Source organism: Limulus polyphemus, unplaced genomic scaffold (assembly GCF_000517525.1).
Source record: "Limulus polyphemus unplaced genomic scaffold, Limulus_polyphemus-2.1.2 Scaffold307, whole genome shotgun sequence".
NCBI classification, from domain to species: domain Eukaryota; kingdom Metazoa; phylum Arthropoda; class Merostomata; order Xiphosura; family Limulidae; genus Limulus; species Limulus polyphemus.
Genome location: NW_013665917.1, coordinates 252,516 through 272,166, shown reverse-complemented (window position 1 = coordinate 272,166; position 19,651 = coordinate 252,516). Strand labels below are relative to the sequence as shown.

The window sequence follows — 19,651 nt, the reverse complement described above, 5'->3', positions numbered from 1 at the left end:
GGGAGTGGAGGGGTTGTGAATCCCCCATTAACATGCCCCTTGTTCCAAACTATCATTTCTAAACGTTTGGTAGAGATTGGCTCAGCGACCTACGAGCACTTAGATAACGGACAAACAGACAAACCCATATATTTTTATGCTATATATAGGTAGATAGTCCTACATTCATGCACAAAAAGACAAAATAACACTGGACAACAAAATATTTGCTACTGGAGAAAACGAATGATTCAGGATAATTTGGTGGCGCTGATTTCAAAAATGTAGTCAGAATTTGTCCACCATCTCTAGATTTTGAGTTATTGTAATATATAAATATTTTATCAGCACTATGTGAAACACCATGCAATCAACTCAATACAAAAGATTTATGTTATGAAATGAAATTAAGTTTACTTGGACAGTTTAATGGGCAAAATGCATAGATTTTTGACTTCAAACATTGACTTTATTGTATTGGTGTAAAATTCCGAATATATTGTTCATATAAGTTATTTGTTCTCGATATAATTGTAGCGAATTGCACCACTTTTGATTTATTCCCACGCTCACCTTCCCCTCTCGGAAATCACGAAACTCTCACGGTGCTCAGTTTGCTAAAATATTCCAGAAGACCCTCGACTGAGTATAAAAGGGGCGGAGTCAGGCGCCTCTTTCTCAGTTACCTCTCACTCACTCACTTGGTTATTTTGCCTCACTTTGCGCACAGTCAAAACAAAGTCCGATCTTCTCCCTCGCATCACACTCGTGATATAATCAAATTATGCAAAACCTTGTTTTTTTTAATCTTTTAAATTCTAGTTTTGTAAACATAAATTCTTTTCTATTTTTTAAGAAAATGATTTGAAATGCTGGCTGCCTCCACGTCAAGTAAAGTCTGGTAGTGCAAAAATAATTCAACCAGTTTCTGCTACATTTGTGGAAATATATTACAGTTTCACTAAGGAAAACATCACACACAACGTAGAGGTAGCTTTATACCACTATGTTGGGCGTAAAATTGGTGACCAAAGAAAACAGTGGAAACCACATGTGTATTGTACAGTTTGCATATCTGACTTAACACAGTAGCTGAATAAGAAGAGAGCAAGTATGCTATTTGTAGTTTCCATAATGTGGCGTGAGCCTAAAGATCACCTGACTGTTATTTCTATATATCTAATGTTTCTGGATATTCAGGCAAAATTAAACAATGTATTAAATATCCGCATGGGATTGTCTTATAGTGCCATAACTACCAGTAAATTGGGAACAGAAGAGTTATTCTGCAAAGAAGAACATGAATCATCATCATCTTCATCTAGTCATTATATTCCTGTGGCACCTCAACATTAACTGCCTCATCTGATCACACAAGAAGAGTTAAATGATCTGATTCGTGACTTGTCTCTATCAAAACATCATGGGGAACTTCTTGGCTCTCGTTTACAGTAATGAAATTTATTAACTCCAGGAACAAGAGTTTCAATTTACCAAAGTCACCACCAAAGTCTTGTTTCTCATTACAGCATGCAAGATACTTTGATTCTGTACAAATATTGATGTTCTAATGTAAGAATTAAGTACTGAACATCATCCTCACAAATGGATACTTTTTGTCAACTCATCTAAATTTAGTCTGAAAGCTATACTTTTGCACCATGGGAACTCTAAGCCATCGATTCCTGTTGCTCATGCTACGAACGTGAAAGAAACTTATCAAAGCTGCAGATTATTCTTGAGGCCATCAAACATGATCTCCACAGGTGGAACAAAACGTTTCTGCCCCACTTTATATTAAACTAAGATTCATGAAGAATTTTGTAAAAGAAATGAACAAAAGGGATAATAGTTTCATATATATCTGTCTGATAAGTTTCCAAAAATTAGGGAAGCAAAAATGAAAAAGAGATATTTTTGTTGGGCCACAGATTCAGGAAGTGCTGTTTGATAGTAGTCAAATGGTGAAATGAGCGTCGAACATGGTGGATGCTTCCACCAATATATTTCTACAATGGAACAGTGATATCAAGGATGATGAAATCCTGTTATGATGGGATATTACTGTTGGTTCTTAGAGCATGAAACTGAGAACATACACAAAAGGCGCAACAAGTCCAGCAGACATTTTGTAACAAAAATAATACCATAATGAAAGTTTTGAACATAGTCTGAATGTATTTTCAGTGTATAACCTTATTGTACTCATTGCTTTTTAAACTGGTATTGCTATCATGTAGTTTTTGAACATTCTTAAATGGAATTTTTAATGAATAAATAAAGTAATTAGAGAAAAAGTTACTTTCACGATATAAAAGAATACTTTGAATAAATCTATTGTAATTCGAAAACTAGAGGTGATCAGTATATTTCAACTTTTAGAAGCAGTACCGTTAAATTACTCAGAAACAATTGTATTTTTTCTAGTAGCAGATAAAAATTTGTTGTTGCCCAGTGTAATCTTTGTAATTTTATTTGTTTAGCGTTGTAAGTCCGCAGACATACCGCTGTGTTACTACATTTGAAAATATATAAATGTCCCCCCCCCCCCCCCCCCCCCTCATTATGTACATTTATATACATGTATTATATACAGCTAAATGTATTAGCAGAACTGTTGCAGTCTTCTAAACAGTAACCAAAAAAATTCATTATTGCAAATCATACAAATTTAAATAAACACTTATACCGTTAGCACATTTTTAAATTCCTTTATTTGCGATATAACTTTAAAATGTGACAAATGTACTATTTGGCAAAAAAATTAACCTGGGGTTCACAAATTTCAGAGCTTAAGCTATGACGTCACACTTGCCTGAAACATATTTAGACTTCTATAAAAGTGCCCCCCTCCCGGTAGCTCGGCGTGAGCTTACAGGTTTATAATGTTAAAAATCGAGGTTTTATACCGATAGTGGGCACAGCACAGATAGCCTGTTTTGTAGTTTTGCACTTAAAAACAAAAAAAAACCTATTAAAAACAAATGTAATATTGAAGATTATAAGGATTCTCTTTCAAAAATATAAATTCAAGGATAAGGCCATACAGCATAAAAAAGGAAAGCGGAATTTTGAATGTGAGCAGCAGTTTAGGAATATGTGAGCTAAAAAACATGGTCACAGACTTCTAGAGTTCATAGTATAGCTATTCGCAATTTTTAACTACTGATTCAAGAAAGCACAGTTAGTCAACAGCACCTGTCACCACAAATGCTTTGAATGGAATAACAGGATTGACGGTTACTTTTATAACATGCACTGGGCTGAAAGTGCAGAATGTGTTCAGCAGCATCATGTTGTTGTATACGCCGATAAACCGCAAAAAAAAAGTTACCGCAAAATTAATGTAGGGGCTGCTAAACTGGAGGTAACATAGTATAAGGCATTAATCTGTGAACTCTGAGTTCATACTGAAGAAAGAATCAAAATACAGAAATGCAAGACTACAATCTTTAATAATAAAACAAGGGTAAGTATGTTTGTAATGAGTGTATTTGACAGGCGAGAGAGAGAGAGATAGATGAAGTAAAACCTTAGTGAGTTATCTCTCTCACAAGACCACTACAAGCCAATTAGTGAACTAAGTCCCAAACATAGTTATAGTGAAGAAAAGTTAGAAGGTTACTTCTGTGACTTTCTACATCCAAACTGAATTGAAAGAAAATACAGAAATTTTGAAAGATTCACAAAGTAACTAAGGGAATAGCAAACACATGGTGTGATACAGTAATGTGTGGAGGACATTAATAGGGCAGAGACTTGAAAAATGGCACTTTTCAAGTATCATATGGGAAGTGATTTTTTTGTGGGGGGAGGAGTTATAAGGGAAACTATGGGGAAAGTGGATTGCCTCTGGCTCACATAAGATAGAAAGCTTTGTGAAGTAAAAAAAGAGCCTCTTTTATTACAATTTATTTGGTCTTATAAACACTTCTAAAATCTAAAACTAAAAAGTGAATTCTTGCATATTAACCCTTAACAGTATATAACAATTATTTTTTTACTGCAAACGCTTACAAGTCCCTGTGTGCCATTCATTTTACAGTTGAAATTTTGTTTTTTTCTTTTTCTAAATTGCGACAAGTAAGGTGTGAAATCAGGTGCATCTTTTTAGTCATTGTAAACAATTTCTTATGAGTGAGAAAAAGGGCACTTCTGGGGTATAAGTGAAGGAAACAGGGGTTTGAACATCCAGTCAACCCGTGTCACATCATTGGTACCATCCTGTACCACAATGCCTCAAAATATGGATCCTCCAATTTATGAAAAAAGGTGTGTGGACTGGCAGATACTGTAATATACACTGAATGAAAAATTAATACATAGAATTGAATGTTTTCAATTGAAATGTAGTTATAAAAGGAAAATAAACAAATACTTATGTTGTGTACCAAATGTTAAATTTAAGATTAGTTTTTAATTGAAAGGTGTAAAATATTTCAAAAACTGTTAATGCACCCAACAACTCATTTTATATCCACCTTCCATTTTTACGAATCATTTATAGCTTCTAATGTTTATAAATGTCTGCTGTTAGAAACACCTATTACAATCATGCCCCTAAGATAGGGTCCAATACCCAAAATCTATCTTACATAAATTATAATATATTACATGCAATTATGTTTAGGTATTTTGAGCAGTATCTACTTTGGGGGGGGGGGGGTCCAAACCTTGAATCTTTTCAGCAGCCTTGCCTTCAGGTTTACTTAAACTTTACCGACAAATTCTCAAAAGTAGCTGTTTGCTGATTGATTGATCAAGGCTTCATTAGAAGCATCTCCTTCACCTGTAGCATTGTCTTGTTTATGACTTTACCAATTACTTTGAACATACTGATCTTTTAGTTGCAATTTAGGTAACTGAACTTTACTTAAACTTTCACATTCAGGTGTGGAAAATCTCATGAATTGTGCCAAACTAGTTATGCTATTTCAGTTGTCATAATTCAACATTTTGTCAATAACAAAACTCATCAGATATTTGTCTGTTCAGCTGAACAAAACATTATGATCACAATGGACTAAAAAACTAGGTCATAAATCCCAGTGGTTCAGGCACAGTAGTCTATACCTTGAACTGTGGACCAAAGAAAAGCAGAGTCAGCAGAACTTGCCATCTGAAAGTGCTACTCTTATGGAAATAGTGGGACTGACTGTCATTCTTATAATGAACTTACAGTTGAAAGGGCAAAAAGTTTGAAAGCCTTTGGCTAATTTATTTTACTACAGCTGATAGTATTTTGTCTCAAGCAATTATTAGATGATATTACTAAGAAAATGTTTAGTGTGAAAATAACATAAAAATAGAAATTTATTTTACTGCAAAAATCACATTGTCATAGAAAAAATATAAATCTTTTGTTTAACAAAAAAACTTGTTTGCAAAAAAAAAGTTTTTGAAACAGCATATAAGCATTCTTTTTGACTTGACCATACTTTCACAACCGTCATTGAAGTCTGTTTAGTTCCACATCCAATCATAGAATAACCAATCAATCTGGGGAGTTGATACTATGAACCTCTACTTCGGTGCTAAATGAGTTTTCTATTATTGTACTTCAAACTGCTTATTTCATAACATTCAATAGTGACTGAGTGTGGTCTATTGGTTAGCATATCACATTGAGGGTCTTGAGATTGAAAAGAAGGCAATTTATCTGTAGTTTTACTTAACTATGATTATTCCTTGAAAAACGTTTTTGCAAAATGTGATGTTAGAATATAAAAATGCAGCAAAAATAAACTTTGAACACTTATAAGTATCCAAAATTTAAAAAATAAGTTTTGTATAGCTGCAAAGCATGTTATAAAGCTCATGGGGCTAAGACAAATTATAAATTTTATTAGAATCATGAACTGGAACCTTACTGAACATGAAATTAAAATTAATACAGAAGGTAATAAAAAACATCTGAACTCCTAATTTTGTTTTTTACAGTAGTGGATGGAAATTCATTAAGGATTTTGATTTTAATCTTTTTTTAATTCACTGTACTTAAAAAGTTATATTTGCTGACTTTTAGACAACTTGAGAATTTACTTCGCGTATAGTAACTCAGTTATCTTAAGTTTATAGTCTTGTTGAATTCCAATTTATTTACTTTCTTAAACTATTTCTTACATCAACAAAAACAGTGGAATACCTAAGTGAGTTATGAGGTTAGAAATAAATAAGATAAGATTATGATTAACAGTTCTTGCTTTATTAGAAGTTATAAAATACATGTAATTAATCAGGTTCTGAAATAGTACTTTTTATGGAATTAATAATATTTTATGAAAACCTACAAGTTAAAAATGTTGCTTTTAAATATCTAAATCATCATCTGGATCATCTTCATCCAAATCATCAGCTTCATCAGGCTGGTAGAAAATCTTCCCAACACTACCTGATGATAATGATACAGCTTCTCTATAAGGAAAAAATTATACTATTTCTGTAAAATTATCACTTTTTTTTCTGTTTAGCAATACAGCTCAATTTGTCTAACCTTCTCTGCTTTTAAAGAATTTTCTGTAGTTTGTAACAATATGTTGATTAAAACTAAATCAAAAGTTAGATAAAGTTAGTATACTGGTGAATGACATAGCCTATACTTAGGCTGCTTCTTGCATTTATTTCATTTCTGTTTAACAACTTTACTCTCAGATTATTTCAATGCAAACTTCACAGTAGCCAACAGTTGATGATCGTATCAAAAATTTAGATTTTTTTGTATAGTTTTAAAATTCTTCAAATACACAAATTAGTACTTCTATACTTATAATTAAATTTTCAAATAACAATATTATGAAGAACAAACTAAATCTTTCACAAATTCTTATCTAAATATTATGGATATTTTATGTTTGCCAAGGCAGAAACCTGAAGATCATGATTACACCACAAACATACCAACTTGTATAACTTATACTAAGCCACAAAACATCACAGTTGAAATTTACCCTTCGGAACAAAATAAAATGCTATTATAAACAGAACTCTCTCATTTGGAATAAAAGAGCATTTAAATGAGTGTGTGTGTAACTGAAAACTGCACAAAAGCCATAAGCCACTGGGTGACAATGCTCAACAGTGACCTAGATAAGTAGATTTAAGCTGGAACTACTTCTCAGCTGGTATGAAATTTTCTACCTATCTATGGGTTAATTTCTGAAATATTTATGCCAGAACTCAGCATACATGTAAGATGAGTACACGAATGCCTTTTCCCCAATTTTTATAGTTGTTTTATAAGAGTAAATATTGTAAAGAAATGTGTTACAATGTTGTACTTAATACTTAAAACATTTACAAAACATTTTTGACTAGTGTTTAGCACCAACTCAAAAATAATTTACCATACTGCAAGTCCCCCTTTCCAACCTAATATAAGCTAATATGATTTCATACTACTGTGTTATACTTGCAAAATAAAAATGTAACATAACTTTTATTTAGGCCTCATAAGTAGCAGTGTGCAGTTGAATATTCTCTTCTTACTGAAAATTTATATAAAACCAATGAAGAAAATTTTGATTTCAATTGTTTTCAGTATTATTGTGATATAATATCACATGAATTACCAATCAACATCCCCCCCCCAGTGGCACAGCGGTATGTCTGTGGACTTACAACGCTAGAAACTGGGTTTCGATACCCGTGGTGGGCAGAGCACAGATAGCCCTTTGTGTAGCTTTGTGCTTAATTACAAACAAACAAACCAATCAACAATTTTTTTTTGTAGGCTGCTCCTACATGAAGTTTTTTCTTTTATCTTAATATGGTTTTGAGAAAAATTGTTTCTGTGGATTATTCTGAAAATTTAAATATCTACATCAACAGGAACACAATACACAGTTTATTTTCTAGCACATTTTGCTATTTTCTTAGGAACAAAAAATAACTTGTTTTAAAATATTCTAATTTAACTCCATTAAAATCAGTACAAAATAAGTTCATTAGTAAACCTTTTCTTCATGTGATTTCAGAAAACAATGTCAAGCATTCAGATTAAAGGGTTATAAGATAGCTTTCAATCCTCAAAACAAAACAGTTAGCCAGTTGAAAACACTCAAAGATCCAAAAAAGATTCAAGACCAAGATGGTACTTATCAAACCATTTGTAGTTGAGTAAAACGTGCACATGATAAACAAGAAGGAAATTAAAAACAAGAATGAAAGAACACCAGTATGATATAACATAAGGCAACTACATATCCTTAACTATAGCTGAATATTTCAGTAATAGTGATGGTAATTATGATTAGAAAAATGTGAAAATCTTAAGAACTGCATAAACAAACAGAAATGAACTTAAGAAAAAGTATTTTCATAATAAAAAAACAGATCTATATATATAAAGATAGAGATAATAGACCAATGAATGTGTCTTATTGGAATAATTGTTTCTCTTAAGTGTCACCTTGTTTACTGTTTACTACTGTATTTACCAACCTTTCTCCCCTTGTCTCCTGACCTTGTTTTAAAAATGAACTTACCCATTAACTGTTATTTCTGTGGGCACCCATGGTTACCGTGATCAGGGCTGGCAACTATTTTCAGTAGGGGGGGAACACATTTGTGTTAAGCTTTTACAGAAGTTTACAGTTTCAGCAAAATTACTAAAAATATTTACTTTAACTACGATGTTAAGTTTACATCATAATAAGTGCAATTTTTGGTGAAATGTGGGGGGGGGGGCAAATGCCCCCCTCTTACTCCTTCCTGCGGGCACCTATGATGGTAAGTGTGTTACCAAAATTAGTCAGCTGGAATATCTAATAAAAATATTATATCTTTCATTGTGCTAAAAATATCATCATTGTTTTTTTATTCTTAATAAAAAAAACATTATGTTTTCTTACTAGTTACTTTTTTTGTTAGTATTGAGAAAGTAAATTAAATCCTTTATCATATAATGCTTTTTGAAATATTTAAATGGATAAAAAACATATTGACAATAACAACAAAGAATGTAACCAAAAACTGTAGCATTAGAAGAGTCAGAAAATAAGTCAACTGCTTTTCAAAATTACAGTTGTAGATCTGGGGTCTGCTATACATGCTACATTATGATCCAGTGTTTAATTTCTGCCAGATCTCTTTGGATCTAAGATGTGTAATTTTTTTAGGATTTTTTTTTTAAATCTAAAGGTGGAAACACTAGAACTAAATTTAAGATTGTCTCAGTTGAAAATCAAGCATTCAACTACTTCACTCCCCTCCAGCCCCATCCAAAATTGTATGTTTAGTGATATTTATTTCACAACATGCAAATTCACCCTCCATTTATGCCTGTCAAGAAGGATCTGGTCCCTTTTTTTTTCTTCCAGAAATTACTCATTGCTATAATTGCAGTATGTAAAAAGGAGCACATATTACAATTATTACAAAATAAATTTTATTAAACAAGAACAAACTATCTGGAACACTGTTATTAATTTAATCAATTTGTCATAATCTTCTTTAAATGGTAAAACTGGAATAATTCTCTTATACAGTTCATCCAAATGAAGTAAACTAGCAATGTCTGATACTTGTTTCTTATAACAAAGATATTAATAGTGAAATAAGAGGAAAATCAGTCTTGCATGTCTGTGCCTTTCAATTTCTATTTCTAAATAATGATCTCTAATTCTAACCTTTGCTATTGCAAATCTTTTATATTTACACATAATAAACGGATCATGAATACATTAGATATATTTAATTTGAAAACAAATTATTTACCTATCTGCCTAAAGAAAACGTTAAATAAGATTCAAAATACTTTAATTCCCTATTACCTTGTATAAGGCAATATTAACTGATCTCTGGCTTTCTTCTCATCATCTTTCAAAGTCAGGTTGAACGTCAGGTTAGCTGCTGGATCTGGAGCCTATAAAACATTGTCCAACAGTTTCACTAAGTTACTAGATGTAAACAAGTTATGAAATGTAAAATCAGGATACATTTTAATTATTTTTAACTCAACAGAAAATCCTTAGCCAAATGCATTTAGAAATACTTCTAGCACAGTTGGTATCACCTTATCTGTTTATTATAATTAATATACTGTAAGTTATCTTATGAATTACAGATCTTAAGAAATAATGTTTTTATATGTAGAAATTATACAGTAAGGAGCACTGTACGGAAATTTCCAGCAGTTTTTATATTTAATTCCTTTAAGTACACATCTATTCACACCTAAAAAGCTTTTCATGTACATACAGAAATTGATACTTTCCCAGATTAAACTATGTTTCTCAAAATAATATTTGTTTCTCAGCTAGGATTTATATCTAATAACATTAAGCATTAATAATTTTCAACATCAATGCTAATAACACAACATAAACATATGTAGTTGAAGAATGATAATTTGCATAGTATAACTAATAGCAGTAACCTAAAACTTTTTAATTACAAACAAAATCTATGATGAAAATATATTTCTACATGTAGTTAACATACCTATAATTTTTAGCCTAACTTATCAATAAAATAGAAGAAATGTTTATCTTTCCCCATGAAATTCTTACTTAACCTTTTGGCATGAGTAAGAAATAGCTACATACATAAAATACCTTTATATAATTTGTAACCCTGCTACTTGATAAATTTTAAAATCTTTACTTGAATTTAAGAAATGTTAACATTTTCCTAGACTGTAAACATATTTCCAACAAATACTTACCTCTTCTGCCATAATAGCTTTCCTTGATTTTTGCTACCCTCTATATGTGCAATTTTCGCTCACCACTAGCCCACAATCGTCACTTCAATACAGTCCAGACCCACATACAAATCAACGTAACATAATGGTCAACCCTTAATCACAGCCTTTTTGGCTCGGTCCCAAACAATTCCTTCTATTTTATGTTTGTAAAACATCCACTACTATGGGCACTTGTATTGAGGTCAACTAGGTTTGTGGTCACCTGTTTCCCAGTCCCAAGTGGTCTCTTTGAACTCAGTATTACAGCCACCCAGGCCAGCTCTCACCTGCTGCTGCCCAATTGAGACCTGTCAATCATAGTGAAGCCACTATCGTACATTGACTGATAGTGGCCACATCTTGTAGGTGTAACAAACCAGGTGATGATTGATGTTTCCTATTAATGGCACACTAATCCTACCTGATGCTCCACACCTCATGCTGCACTGATGATCTCACATACACGATCAAACAAACAGTATGTTTTCACACTCCTTTAAACTTTTAGTTCGGTATCTTTTTGGTCTTCTTGTGAACAAAAGATTTGTTCAAAGGGGTAAATTCACAGATATATATTTCAAGTTTTGTCACCAGTTACCTTCATTTTGCAATAAATAGAGCTCTGCTTTCTCAGCCAAATCAATTGTTTCTGTTCTATTGATGGAAATGTCAGAAAGTTGTTGTTTCATGATTTGAGTATCATTACTGCCAGGTGTCACTATATGTGCACATAAACATCAGCACCATACCTTGGCCTCTGATACTGTGTGGTGCAAGGAAAAGCCATGAAACTCATCGTCATCCTAAATTTTGCATGTATCTAATAATCAAAGATACAGTATAGAATTTTATCTTTTAGACAAGAAATGCAAAAATAGGTATGTAAAGATGCTATTACAACATTCTGTATCAAACAGAAACATAGAAAGGTGAGTATTATGGGTATGTACTGTCCCTTTGAGGCCTCACTCTGATCCCAGAGTTGACTCCATACAGTGACACCCGGTAATACGCCCATTAATTGCTTAGACCAACAGCTGACTGGATAAACAGGGCTGGACTGTAATAGACAAAAAAAAGATACACTGACAGTGAGGAGGATGGGTTGGAAGTGTGAGTGGAAGAAAATATCTATTGGAAATACATTTTCAGTGTAGGAAAATGTTAATTTCCAATACGATACCTTACCTCTTCTCAATATTAGCTAGAATCTCACATTAAAAAGGTGGAAGGACTGGTAAAAAAGTTATCTTTATGAGCATTCTTTGGAAGGTACCCGAACAGGATCCATGGAGTGAGATATCCTAATCTACCAGGTATACTTTTGATCTTTATAAAGATAGCGTGTCACTAAATTGTCCAATCAGTAATAGGATGCACCAGATGGTGTAGAATGGTTAGGGTGCATCAAACCATATTAAGTGTGTCAACTCCAGTTCAAAACCGGATGGCATCGGATATTTGTTTATCAGTCCACAGTATGAGGAGGGTACCAACCATCTTTGCCTCAAACCCAGGAAGCAGAATGGAAAAACAGCTTCTGTTCCAACAACCCAGGCAGGGCATGTGTACAAACCCAGTACACAACCAACACCATGCTACCTGTGAACTCGACATCTGGATGAAGGTAGGAAGTGGGAATGCAAACATGGCAGGTTAAAACCAGGAGTAATTAGAAATTTTTTGTTTGGTCTGCAGTAGGAGAAGGGCCCCTAACAACTATATGTGTGAGGACTTATGTTGGCTGGTCCTACACTGATCCAATCCCAGAATGCACGGGAACCAATATCCAGGCAGTGGTAGGATGGGGGAAAACCAGCCATAGGGGTGGATTCATTCAGTCCAAAATCAGGTAGCATCTGGAATTCGTCTTCTGGTCTGCAGTATGAGGAGAGTACTCCCCATCTACACAGACAGAACACCACTGCCCTACTCTCGAATGAGGGGAAATGCTCACACTTAGGACGAAGCCCCTATGGTCCACCATCCCAGCAGCTAGGAACTGGTAAGTGACAAGAACTCCCTTATTCCACTAGAAGAAGGAGAACAATGCAGTGGATAGTCTGGAGGAATGCAATGGGTGACCATGAAAACCCTATATTGAAAAGCAGACTAGTCCCAGTTTATTCAACTAGGACTGAAGGGATGGGCAATGATCTTAACAATGCTTTATCAATGATAGTCCACAAGATGGTAAGGTCTGGTACAGGTCTTATTTATGAAGCAAGATACCTCGAGGAACACTCCATCTCATCAGTGAGCATTAAAGACCTGTAAAGTCATATGGTGCACATTCAAAGTTGAGTATACCCAGACAGGCACCACTTGCCACTGAGCAGAATTCAGAAATGTAGAAATAGGCCACTGTAAAGTTAAGATATATAAAAATAGAAGTTACCCATTCAGAGCCGGTAAGGCATATGTAGGGTGGTAACAGGAGGAAGCTGATATCTGGAAGAAGAAGAGATGGCCAGAAGATGAAGAAAATGTGGGACAAAAGTAAGGGGGCAAGTTTACATGCCAGTTTGCACAAACACCTCCAATAGATGACAGAAATAAAGAGCCAGAGAGAGAGTATAGTGAGGAGACTTGAAAGAGTCGAGGTGTACCTGCATCCAATGAAGCATAGGCTGAGTGGATGAGGTGCTGCAGCCATCCCTTAAGAGTAATAGGAAAAATCTCTAAGGCAGATGAGGAATTCCAAAGAATAAATAGATGAGAATATGAACCATGAAAAGGAGCAGAGTGGGCCAAAGAACAATGAACCACTTGGATGTGACAGAGAAAACGATTTAGAACAGAATCAGAAAACTATTTAGAAAAAGAAGGGAAAAAAATGGGAAGCAGCAATATTTCCTTCAACCACAGGAAAAAAACTAAGAATTAAGACCTAAGTGAAATATGGTACAAGGAGTAAGAAACTAAAGGGTCAAAGAGAGGAAGGGTAAGGGCATGGAGAACAATATTCAGGTCCAAATCAGGAAGTACAAAGGTGGCAAAATGAACAAAAAATAACGAAAATACAGGAGAGAACACATGATGATAATAAGAAAACCCAAACGTATTAGGCAGAGCTGCCCAATAACCAGCCATAATGGAAAGTGATAAACTTTGTTTGAACAGCCAACAATATAATTCGGAAAAATGGGGGATAGAAGGAAGGGAATGTTAGAAAATATAAAACAAGGACCAACTATGAATTGTGCACCCGTGTTGTGGATAGACAAGGAGAGAGGAAGAACAAATCGAACAAGAAAGAAGAAAGGCTATATGTAAAGAGAGCATGGAATGTCTTGCAAGGGATCTGACAAAACTTGCACATAAAATTGTGAAGTTGGAGTGATGATATTGCTGGATGGGAGAGGGAAGAGTGAGGTTCAAGGAGTAGAAAGAGCATCAGAGGTTGAGGAAGAGAAGGAGAGAACAGGAAAAGGTGCAATAGAGGAAATCATGACTGAGCTGGCCAGTAAGGAGTTATTAGGAGGACTCATCATGGACTGTCCATAACGAGAGAAACATGAGGGAAAAGATGAAGAAGAGGAAAGGCATGGAGAAAAAAATTAAACCAGTCCTAACAGGATGTGTCTCCAGCTAAAGCTGAAGGAAAAGGAACATGGGACCAGAAAAGGGGAAGTAGAGTGTTGAGAAGGGTGCAAAAACAACAAGAAGAAGAGTATCCCAATGAGAGGACAGCAACTTTAACACCAGAGGAATGAGGGGCCAATCTGTTGGTGGTATCTTGGTGGGCCTAGAGAGATGATCCACAACAAGACTCAGAGCATCTGGAATAGGACAAGCTATTACACATACCTGTATATAATAGACCCAGAAAAATAGGTTGATAGTGTCAAAAGAGGATAGAGAGATGAACAGTCCACCTGGTGATTGATAAAGGAGACAATGCAGAGTTGACTAGATGTATCACCAAGAGACACTTATGAACCATTCTAAAAAAGAATCTAAAGATCAATGTACCTCCACAAGTTCTAAGAGATGGATTTGAAAGGGCGATATGTTGTGGTACTATGCAAGCCCACTCTCAAAAAAGTGAGATAACCATCCACATAGTGAGGGAAGGAGAAGATATATATCACTCCATCTCCTTCACAAAAAAAAAAAAAAAGGAGTATAAGGCTAGGCCCTGCAGGCATATAAATGAAAAACACCCAAATGAATGAGAATAAAACAGGTGTGAGATGTGATTCATCCAAGATGAACTAACCAATTCAGATGTGCTGGCTTGTAGGGACAGAGCCAAATGAGAAAAGAAGCATCCAAGATGTCCACCTTCATCATCACAAGATTTGAGGTGTAAGACCACTGCAGGGTGAAAAATTCCCCACATGAAAGTGAGGGAAGACAAGAAACTGACTGAGATGTGAAAGATGTAATACTCGACACCTATCTACAGATTCCCTGAGAACCACAAAAAGGCAGGAAGAAAAACCTGGAAAAAGAATGAAAAACCCATCCAATAGCAATTGTAGTCATTAGGACCAACCCTGCCAAGAACCAATGTTGGCAAGAAACAAGATCCCTGAGAGGATAAAAATAATCGGAACAGGAAACACTGGAAGAGGAGAGAAAAAGACGAGGTGGGGAATGCTTTCTGATAGAAATCTTAATATTCAACAATTGGCAGCAAACAGAGGGCAGATGTCCATAAACCAAATGAAACAGGCCCTACAAACCCTGAGCCTTTAGGACAGTCACTGCCAAGACTGACAACACCAAAATCTGTGAGCAGTGGAAGAACAGATGGAAAGTGGTGAGAGAGAGAAAGAGAAATGGAAGCAGTAGGACAGAAGACAGAGAGAGGCAACGAATGAGCAGTAATGAGAGATGGTAAGCCAGTGAGGATAGGGCATAACACTAGCATGTGGTCCCAACATATGACACCAGAGATACAAGTATACCAGTGAATTTATACAGGTAGATGAAAGGAACTAGAAGAAGGCATATGAGATATAAGGGTAGGAAAAGCAATTGAGAAACAAGGAAATCATGCCCCAACCAGCTCTAGCAAAAAATCAAACAAATAAGATGTGATATTGCTGAGGAATATAAACACTCTACTCTAGAAAAGATAAGTAAATGATCATCCATCGAAAACCCCACAGTGGATTGGTGGATTACCATAGAAAGAAAGTTAAAGAAGGAACAATAACAGAAAAGGGTAATGTGTGTAAGATGAAGGGAGGAAAACGTAAGCCTAAGAAGGATGAACAAAAGACAAAGAATACAACCCCCAGAGTTTAGAAGTCAAAGAAAAGCAATACAGCATAGTCATGTCTAGTCATATGAGGTAACAAGAGAAGGAGGATGGAGCATATATGCCCCAAAATAATGGTAAAAATAAATGAATATGTAAAAAACATACCCGAGAAACCTAGTCATGAAATCACAAAAAAAAGCCGAGGAAGAACCAAGACAATGTCACGAACAAGAAACATTGGTGGAGGTATGTCAGGGACAAAAAAAGATTCAGGCTGTATGAGAAACTCCACCCTCCACTACAAAAAACCATCACCTCTCCCAACAGACAATGCTGGTGTAGTTGATAGGCTAGCATGAACAAAGTCATGTTGTTTTATACCAGGTAAAATGGAAGTTACTGACACTTACGAAATAATGTCTTTGTAGACACTTCCATTGAAAAATGCCTATATCTGAAAAGTTCAGAAGCAAAAAAAAAAATACATATCATTACACAAGAGTGCGAAATTGAGAAGTGATGATTGTGATCTGCAGTATAGAGGGAGTCAGCTGTGTTAGGAGGGTGTGTCACACTCCTATTGGTGGAGGGTTGTCATATGCTCATTTGCATACTACAATGCAGCTATACTCACACTAAACACATGATGTTAGTGTGAGCCTCAGGGCCAGTGGCAAGCAAAAATTGAGCACATAGAGGGCAGCTCAAATCAATGAAAGCTATTATGTGAAAGGAGGTATCATATTGAAAACTATAATCCATCTGTTAAACAAACTTTTATAAAAGTTTACAAGTTACCAAACATATGGGTATCAAATTACTGTATACAAAAGAGAAAAAAAAACAACTATCTTTTCATGTAAATAAAAAGTTCTCAGTTTTAATATTTTATTACTCATTTGCAGGGAGAAGAATTTTAAGTATATAGATACCAAATGTCACAATAAGCGGATCCTTGGTTTAAAAAATTATAATTCTTTTGATGCAAATATGCTAGAAGTTCCTGACTAACCAAAATGATAGCTTCCAAACTTCCATATGAGAGATATGTTACTGGTTTTAGAGGTAAACAGTTAATCATACATATAACAGGAAATACAGGTTATAATCCAGTTTCATAATCTAAGGGTACAGATCTAACCATATACACTAACAAGAGGTTCTTTAGTATTTAAAAAGCAAAATTCACTCAATGTTCATAAATAACATTCCACTTACACTAATGTTAAGCTTTTAATTAGAGAAAAAAAAAGTTCCGGCATTTATAAATATAAACAACTCTTCAACTAGACAAAAAATATCCTGTTACTTCTGAGTAGTGACAGACTGTCGTTTTGGTAGGAAAATTAGAGAAGAGATAGGTTCTTGAATGGACAGAAAAATTAAAATTTTAACATATTCTATAAGCACTATGTTTATAGGTGGATACAGAAGAATGTTATTAAACACTAGATAAACACTGTTTTTGGCTTCAAGTAAAAAAAAAAATTCTAACTAATCTGAGGAATGATGAAGTATTGACAAATCAAAGTCTTTTCTTCGTTAAAAAGAAAAGAAAGGTATGAAAATACATGATGATGATGGAATTTGTTGGATAAAAACAAAAATCATGCTAACATGTCCAATGAAATGTTGATTCCTGATTAGAAATGGGAATAAAGTATCAACATACCTGATGGATAATGGGTTCAAGTCTAACCACTTTCTTGGGTAAATGAGTTTCTATATTCTTTATATCATGGCTATCTGTGATATAAAATTGTTCTTGCTGAAGTAATACATGAAAAAAAATGGACAAAAATGTTAGTAAAAATAAAAGCAAAAATTAAACCACATTTATTATTTCTGATCAAACTATAAGCTACCAAATACAATCTTTTATTTTTATTTAAGAAACTGCCAAGAAATAACTTCTATTTCCTATACAATTTAGATGTAAGTACATTAAAAAAAACTGTTGTGACAGTACAGCCCTGTATGAAAATGGGTCTATCTATCCTCACTGGCTTTGCATGTGAATTCTATGTTGCACTACTATGCAGCATCTATATTTAAATGTTAGCCACAGCTAGCAAGTTGAGTCAAGATCCATGAAAAAAGGAGCTCATGAATTTTCAAAGAGAAATACTTATTGAATGCAGCATTGGTGGTATTAGTATCTAAGATATTTTACCCTACCTGCTTACTAATGGTAATGTGCTAAAGAAATGAAAGATCACTAGAATATGAGCCCAACCAGTCAGAATGAATCATATCCAAATCCATGAGAATTCTGAAATTATGAAATGAAATTGCACATCTTAAAATAAGGTTCTTCTTCAAGAACTACAGACTAGCACACCAACAGTGTGAAGGAAACTATATATTACCGGATATCATGGATGGGCTATAACCCAAAAGCTACTCACCACAACAGTAAATGAAAGGCATCAGACCTTGTGTACATAGTATGTTGACATTATGGTAAAGAAAAAACATTATGTGAGAAAATGATATTATGCTAATCATTGCTTGCATTAAGAGATAAATCTGTGTTAGACTATAATCTGGAGAACACCATGTTTTCCTAACTTTAAATAATGATTAGGATACCATCATGGTTACAGCTGGGCAACTAGTACATTTTGATAATCAATTACTCTCACAAGACTATTCTTCCTGTTTTCAGTTTGTATTTTTTAAACACATTTTTGAACTTCCCTTTATTTGTAATCAGTAGGAATCTTCAGAATTAAGTTACTTTTTTTTTACTCCTAAACTGATGTAGTTGAAAATTTATCATTATGCAGCATAGTATGAAATTTATAACAATACAATTAATAATATTGCATGGGTTCTCTCTATACATTTTCGAAAAAGAAACCAGCCGAGTTAGTAGCACAGTAAAGCCTACTAAAAAGTTTATGACAGCATCTCAAATCAGTACTTTGATGTGAGATCTGTTACCCCAGACCAGTGTAGTAGTACAAGTAAAAAAGGCAACCAGAGCACTCACATCACAGTAACCAATTACTTGAAAGTTTTGGTTCTTGTTTTGGAAATGCCCAATGAGTTACAGAAATTAGCCAATAAAGTATCAGAACTACTTGCAGGTAGTCAGGAATACTATTTGGAAAATCAAAAGGATACAAAGAAATACAGTATAAAAACTCGAGTCAACATGAATATAAAGATTTCCAACCTCCAGAGGTATACCAGTCCAACTCTGTTGTAAGTGTAGAATTGCTATCTCTCTTGTTCAATTAATGTAGTTTACTAAAGGAAGTTAATGCTTATAATAGATAGAAATACTCTATATGTATTGGTTAATAGTGTTTAACTGAAAAGTGAAAATTATAATTGTAAGAAACTAACGGTTTATTAAATGTTTAACTATTGATGTTAAAAGTATATAATATGTGGAAAGACCTAATAAATGTTGATGTATTTTGTTCAATGTCAGTCTTGGAATCCATTTCTTTATTCTAACTGTAAATTATCTCGAGTTAGCAACTTGTGAGCTCCACTTGCCACTATAATTCTCAACTAACTAAATTTGGTGTAATTGGCAGTACAGTCAAAGCTCCAACGACTAGCCCTAAGGGCACTGCCCATTATAACAACATGTGCCACTTCACTTGTAGAGAAGAAAAAGATTATCATGGGTATAAAATTAGTCATCATTTTCTACACCACAATATTCTTGTGCAAAGTGAGCCAAAAATGTATTATTTTGAATTAGCAAATATTGGTTTGAAATTTATTTTCTTAAATCGTGATAATGGTTGATTAAA

At 34.2% G+C, this 19,651-nt stretch overlaps 1 protein-coding gene across 1 annotated transcript in view; it reads right to left on the bottom strand.

The window, feature by feature from the left end:
- Window positions 1–6,162: 6,162 nt before the first annotated feature.
- The window catches only part of LOC106457246 (elongator complex protein 5-like), a 37,575-nt gene continuing 24,086 nt past the window's right edge, over window positions 6,163–19,651 (bottom strand). The window contains exons 6-8 of the mRNA XM_022383084.1: window positions 17,551–17,646; window positions 9,750–9,841; window positions 6,163–6,393 (exon numbers count right to left, since the gene is read on the bottom strand). Of these exons, the coding sequence (XP_022238792.1) occupies window positions 6,288–6,393; window positions 9,750–9,841; window positions 17,551–17,646 (294 nt within the window). The 3' untranslated portion in view covers window positions 6,163–6,287. The remainder of the gene's footprint in view (window positions 6,394–9,749; window positions 9,842–17,550; window positions 17,647–19,651) is intronic.